Below are 6786 nucleotides of genomic sequence, written 5' to 3' on the forward strand. Positions count from 1 at the left end.
GCTTATTACAACCAAAGTATTTTTGGCGCATCTGGACGCATAGCTAACCACAAAGCACCTCGCTACTAAGTTGAGGGATCTACAAAGTAAGTTCCAATGCTTGATGGAGAGAGCATTTCATCACCAAGCCTTACTGCACGGTTCACCCACTTATATATTTCCTGAAATCGCTCAAGATATACTTGGCTGTTCAGTTTCACTTTTGCCGTACGTCATCTGTTATCATCATCTGACTTGTGCACAGTGACGGTGTGGGTGCCGGGGCGTATCCGCCTAACGCCCGAAATCGGCTGGGATTGGCTCCAGCGACCCTTTTTGGAACAGGCGGTGTCGAGAATGAATGAACGAATGTCCTCTGTAACAGTTCAAATGTTAAGATGAGATGTTGAGACTGTAGCTGGGTGGGGGTTTTTTTCTCCATCATATCAGACCTTGTTGCCGATCAAAGACTCAGTTCGCAATTAAAAACAAACACACACACAATATTGAGCAATTATAAACTTAAGTCTGTGGTGTGTGCATGTTGCCGCTTTAGTAGAAAAAATAAGAAACACAGTTGAATAAATTAACACATTTTACAGATATCCCTTAAATAACGAAAGAACATTGTTTTAGTAGTAATACTACGTCAGGGGTGGGAAACCTGCAGTACATGGAGCAGGTATGGCTTCGTCAGAACATAAGATCACATCCAACATGCAATTATTTTTAAAAAAGTTAATTTTTAAATTTGCATTATTTTCTTCACATCCACTTTTTCCTTATTTTCAAGTCCCTGTAAATAAATTTTTCTCGAAATACATTTTCCATGTATGGGAGAAAAAGTGAATTGAATCCATTGTACAATTTGGCTGCTGGGCGGCCCGGTAGTCCAGTGGTTAGCACGTCGGCTTCACAGTGCAGAGGTACCGGGTTCGATTCCAGCTCCGGCCTCCCTGTGTGGAGTTTGCATGTTCTCCCCGGGCCTGCGTGGGTTTTCTCCGGGTGCTCCGGTTTCCTCCCACATTCCAAAAACATGCATGTCAGGCTGATTGGACGCTCTAAATTGTCCCTAGGTGTGAGTGTGGGCGTGGATGGTTGTTCGTCTCTGTGTGCCCTGCGATTGGCTGGCAACTGATTCAGGGTGTCCCCCGCCTACTGCCCGGAGATGGCTGGGATAGGCTCCAGCACCCCCCGCGACCCTAGTGAGGATCAAGCGGTTCGGAAAATGGATGGATGGAATTTGGCTGCTTACAGTTGTGCCTTCAGATACAAGTTTCATTTGTTGAATGGCCACACTCACAACTCAAGTCTTCTTTCCCCTTTAAAAGCTGAAAATGCCATTTATTTCTTCCCCAAAAATATTGATGAAATGAAAAGAGTCAGTCAGACAGTTTCTGAATTACTGTTAAGGGATTCAATAAATTGCCATCAGTCATTCTTTGCAGAGGCTAAAGAATAGATGCATATGAGCTGCTTCAAGCGCTATAAGCACCGCAACATTGATGCTACTTTCGTTAGCCGTCTAGGGTTTTCCCGTTCCGTGTTAGCATTACGTTAATGTTTAGTTTGACGGTGAACATCAACCGTGAGTGGCACTCATCAGCTTGAAGGCACCAATTTTGAGGAATGGCTCTTTGTGTCAAATTGGTGCTTGTTGTGAAGTGAGTTGAGGTGCGTTCGCTGTCACCATACAACCGGAATCAGGTCACTCGTATCTCAGGGCACCACGGGTTCTCTAGATGGACTCTAGTATGGCCCCTGATAGGAAAATGGTCCCCCAATTCTACACAAGGAAACCTACGGCAAAGGTCATTGGCAAATGGAATCGCACTTTAAGACAAAAGACAATTTTGGCTGATTCTTACTTTCGACCAAACACAAGTCAAAGGCAGGCTGTGTAAAGTCACTCCAACGGACGGACGGACGGACGGACAGCCGGCCGGCGCCTCCCCTCTAGCCGATGACGAATTTGAGGACGGCGGGCCGCGAGAAGGGCCAGCAGTACTCGTTGGGCACGGGCCCGTTGACGTTGCACTCGAAGAAGGAGAACATGGGAAACCAGATGCGCGCGCGGCGGCTCTGCTGGTAGGCGCGCGTGTTGGCCAGCGTGTGGTAGTAGAGGAAGAGGCGCGTGGTGATGTAGAAGGCGATGAAGACGTCGATGGAGTAGTGCTCGTGCGCCGCCAGGATGAAGAAGATGCCGAACAGGTTGAGCACCCACGACAGCGTGTGGATGAAGTGCCAGCTGCGCGGCGTGTCTGCGCAGAACACACCAACCTGCCTTGAGACTCAACGTTAACGCTGCGTTGATGTGGTGTCAAATATATACAGGTGAAAAAAATTAAATGTACTTCAATCATGGGGCAGCTAAAATGACCGACAAACTACCACAAGTTGTCGTAATGTGAAATGTTTATATTGACAAGCGTTCTGATGAAATGAGGGTTGCGCGACTCACACTCAGTGACAAAGAAGTTGAGCAAGGTGATGACGACGGTGTGTCCGCTGAACATGTAGTCTCCGCACGTGTGCACGCCCGTCAGCGTCATGCCGAAGCCGCTCCAGATGGCCACGGCCCGACGCAGCTTGGCCCACGTGTCGCCGTACATCTGCGCAGCAGCAACAATAACGACGACACTGATGTTACTGCAGTTCACGGACGAGTTGTGACCGCCCCCCAGTCTTCTCGTTTGTCGTTGTGACGTGCAAATAAGAGCGTCGCTTTCTGGACACAGTCGGCCGTTACCTTCCCGGAACACTGCAGGTGTTGTCCCGGCACGGACAAGGAGGTGACGAACATGGTGATGCAACGCAACATGAACACCGTCCCCATGAGGCTGCACATTCGCCGGAGGAGAATGGACCTGCAGGACAAGGATGGAAGGCGATGGAACTTCCTTGGCGTCTTGGAAAAGCATGAGCAGTTTTACCGTTCAGTCAATCGATAAGACATAAAGACCGCCCCCCCCCCCCCCCGTTTTTACCGCAGTCATTAAACTTTAAATCCTTCTCTTGCAAAATGACAAAAGTGGAGGATATCCCACTCGAGTCCTGAGTGGCCTTTTTCTTCTCCAACTCTGATTTGTTTCAAGGTACCGATGTTTGTGCAGCAGTAGAACCGTCAGCCAGATGATACACAAGATGACGCCACACGCCTCGGCCATGGCGAAGGCCCACGGGATTCGAGGCACACTGCGGACAAAACATAACCAGACCTTATTTTCTTCTTCATATATCAATGGAAGTGCTACACATTACATACATACATTCTTGACATTAATTTACCGGCGCGTTGTGCGTTTCATGTGAATGAGCAACCAACCTGTCGAGGAAGATGTCCGGGAGGGGCGGGTACGTGGCCATGTCGGGGACCCTCTCGTGCACGATGACCATGACGAAGGATGTGAACCCGAACACGAAGACCACGTAGACGGAGCTCAGCACCGTCTTCCAGCATTCGGGGTCCAGCCGCCGCGTCTGCTGCTTGTACTTGCCGTTGGTGTATTTCTGGTACTCCTCGCCGACGGGTGCCGTGTCGGCGCCATCGCAGGCCCGCGCCGCCTCGCCGTTGCACAACCAGTCGCCCGAGCCGGTGGGTGAGTGGCCGTCGAAGGGCAGGCCCAGCTCCTCCAGCGTGTCCAGGTTCTGCTTCTGAAGCTTGCGGATGGATGCCATGAGGCGCTTGATGTCACCCAGCACTTTGAGCTCCAGCGGCGGGGAGCGCAGGTCGTACTCGCTGAGGGCCAGCAGGCTGATGCCATCCAGCCGGTGCTTGTGGCACAGCAGGTCCACATAATCGCAGAAGCCCTCATCCTTCAGCCACTTGGCCACGTGCTTGGGCGTCCAGCGGCGGACACTTGGCGGGATCATTTCACAAGCATCTAATGCTGGAAAACAACAACAACAAAATATGACTGGGCTGTTAATCGATATTGGGGACCAACCAATTCATCGGCTGAAATTCGCTGAAATTGGGGACTTGGGTACAATTTGAGGTCTTAGTATTCTATTATTGGTGACATGTGAGTGCTGACGTGTTGGAAACAATTCTTCATTTCATACGAAAGAAAATGACTAGTATTTCTACTACATTCCTCGATCAAAACACTAAAAGGTGTCATTATTATTGGTGTTGGACAACCCGATGTGAGTTAACGTTGGGTTGTCACGTCGCTGTCAAAGCTTAGCATTCCACGACGAGGTGTGAACCGCAGTCTGAATGACACGAACCAAAAGCAACATTTGCCAAGCGAGTCCAACGCCGCAGGCGAGAAGCGAAAGGAAGAACGAATAGAAAGAGGAGGAACAACTAACGGCAGCTTTGCATCTGCAAAAGACGGCTAACGAGACGGCTGCTAGCGGCGTTAGCTCGGCTTTCGGGGCTCACTCACCCGGGCTGAGCTCAAGCGAAGGACGCCGATCGGCGGCACGTTTGACTTCCGAAGGTCGGCCAAGTGGAAAGAGCACCGCGCGAGCAATTCATAATATCAGCCTTGTTGTTTTTACTAACAATAACATCGCGGCGGCGCTTGTGCGCAATCATGTCGCGCTGCTAGTTGGCATCCTGCTCACCAGTGACGTCACACGGGTGGTCATAGCCACAATACAAGCGCAACCAAAAGCTAGAATCGGTACATGGTTCGTATTACAGAACCGTTTTGCATATCCATTTGTCTATTTTTCAACTTAAAATCGCAATAATTTGTTGAACAACCAACAGATGACACCATAATAATTATTTAAACACATCAATAGTTTGTGATTTATTCAATTAAAGGTCAAAAGCTCAAAAAAGGCAACTATGAGCTGATCCGTCCGAGGGCGCTATGGTTCTGTTCCAAGATGACGTCAACAAGATGCTCCAGTCGGTTTAGTGACCTTGGAAATTAAACCTAGCAAAAATAAATGACCACTTCTTTGTCTGCAGCAGTCAAAAAGGAAGCATCATCATCATTAACATATTATGGTACATAATGATGTTCATTATTGTGATGAGTGCTACAAGAATATGCGGTGACTTATGGAGGTTGGAAGCTGCTGCTGGGACCAATCAAAATTAGTACTTCCTCAAATCGACCCCTCGCTCAAACAGCCTGTACACACACTGAAGTGGAGATTATTTGAAGCACACTTGTTGCCATTTTGTCTTTCATAAAAAGTGACCTCAGAGCAGCACTGTTACTTTAAAACTCAGGAAATATGCTTGAGGTTTTCTTCACAAATTAGACGCTTAAAAACATAGGACAAAAGGTATATCCCCCAGCTTCGTGTTCTAGCTTTTAGGGCCAAATTTCTGCCTACTTGCCTGGTGTAAACACGGAGTAAGCAAGCTGGAGTCCCATCCTGTGTGTGTGTGTGTGTGTGTGTGTGTGTGTGTGTGGACACTCAGAGGCGATGGTGGAAGTGTTGCAGCGCGGCAGCAAAGGTCAGCCACATCATCACCGCTCCTAAAAATATCCTCTGCATCGGACGGCCGTTGCACAACCGTCTCCTTTGCCGTGACTTTCAGTCCACCCAGGACGAGCGTAGGCGCCAAAACGACACATGCGCTTTAAGCTTTGGCGTTATGACATAAGCGGACGAAAGCATGTGCGAAGGGCCCAGCCACCGTCACCACGACGACGATGATGATGATGTCACGCCCAGCTGCTATGAGCTGGACAAGATCCTAAAGCGGGGCTGCGCGGCCTACGCCCCGTACAACCAGGTGTGGCCTCGGGTCTACATTGGCGATGAGTAAGTAGGAAAATATCGAAAGCACTCCCTCGATACATTGCGTGCTCCGCAGAGTCATGATATAGAATTGTACCCGTGCGCAAACAACTGTAAAATCGTCATACAGTACTTTTTTCTTTTCCCTCCTCTTGAATCTCATAATCAGGTCCAGTAATTATTTAAATTTTAAAAGAAAACCTGCAACGGCTCATCACAAAGGAAACATAATGTATTTTGACTGCGACAGGCTGACGGCTAAAGATAAGCTGAAGCTGAAGAAGCTGGGCATCACGCACGTCCTGAACGCCGCCGAGGGCACGTGGAACAACGTGGACACGGGCGCCGGTTACTACGGTGACATGGACGTGGTCTACCACGGCGTAGTGGCGTCGGACACGCCTACGTTTGACCTCAGCCAGTACTTTTTCACCGCCGCCCGCTTCATACAAACGGCGCTAGCCGACCCTCGCAGTAAGACACTAAAGAAGAAAAACAAGTCAACGCTCACTTTCAGATTTCGTTAAGACTAGTTGGCCGGAGGTGTAACCAACAAGAAAACCAGAGAGCCGTTTCTCACGGCGATGTGTTTGTGTTCCGGCAGACATAGTGCTGGTGCACTGCGTGATGGGCAGGAGTCGCTCGGCCACGCTGTTCCTGGCCTACCTGATGATCGGCGAAGGCATGACGTTGGCCGACGCCGCCGAGCACGTCAAGACGCGCCGCAGGATCCTGCCCAACTGGGGCTTCCTCAAGCAGCTGAGGCAGCTGGACGCACGACTCATGCAAGAGCGGCGGGGCGGCGCCCATCGGGCGAGCGGTGCAGCTGAGTTGAGATGACATCTGCAATAAAATTGAAGGGATTAATACCTTTGTGATTTTTCATTTGGTTTTCCTCCAATTTGTGACTTGGACCTTTTTAATCTGCAGCTGATGTTCTGCTTCATAGCTTGGAACCTGGCCAGTATCATTTTGGCTGCCTGAAAAAAAAGAAACTGATTAGAAGAAAAAGAGAAAAAAAAGCCAAAAAGGGGTCAAGTGATGATGACCATATATGTCAAAATTGGAACTGCACCTCGCTTTCACGCAGTG

General features: G+C 49.4%; 2 protein-coding genes across 2 annotated transcripts; one reads left to right on the forward strand and one right to left on the reverse strand.

The window, feature by feature from the left end:
- Positions 1–513: 513 nt before the first annotated feature.
- samd8b (sterile alpha motif domain containing 8b) lies at positions 514–4574 on the reverse strand. Its single transcript, XM_086138780.1, has 6 exons — positions 4374–4574; positions 3305–3869; positions 3079–3174; positions 2729–2846; positions 2441–2591; positions 514–2240 (listed from the first exon to the last, which is right to left on the reverse strand). The coding sequence occupies exons 2-6, from the start codon at positions 3850–3852 to the stop codon at positions 1936–1938; spliced, it is 1218 nt and encodes a 405-aa protein (XP_085994906.1). The 5' UTR covers positions 3853–3869; positions 4374–4574; the 3' UTR covers positions 514–1935.
- LOC147190100 (dual specificity phosphatase 29-like) lies at positions 4136–6563 on the forward strand. Its single transcript, XM_086138786.1, has 5 exons — positions 4136–4427; positions 5372–5407; positions 5492–5718; positions 5945–6168; positions 6299–6563. Exons 3-5 carry the CDS (start codon positions 5570–5572, stop codon positions 6532–6534), a joined length of 609 nt encoding a protein of 202 aa, XP_085994912.1. The 5' UTR covers positions 4136–4427; positions 5372–5407; positions 5492–5569; the 3' UTR covers positions 6535–6563.
- The last annotated feature ends 223 nt before the right edge of the window (positions 6564–6786 follow it).

Source organism: Hippocampus guttulatus, chromosome 19 (genome assembly GCF_054856545.1).
Source record: "Hippocampus guttulatus isolate MCC_2025c chromosome 19, RoL_Hgut_1.0, whole genome shotgun sequence".
Taxonomy (NCBI): domain Eukaryota; kingdom Metazoa; phylum Chordata; class Actinopteri; order Syngnathiformes; family Syngnathidae; genus Hippocampus; species Hippocampus guttulatus.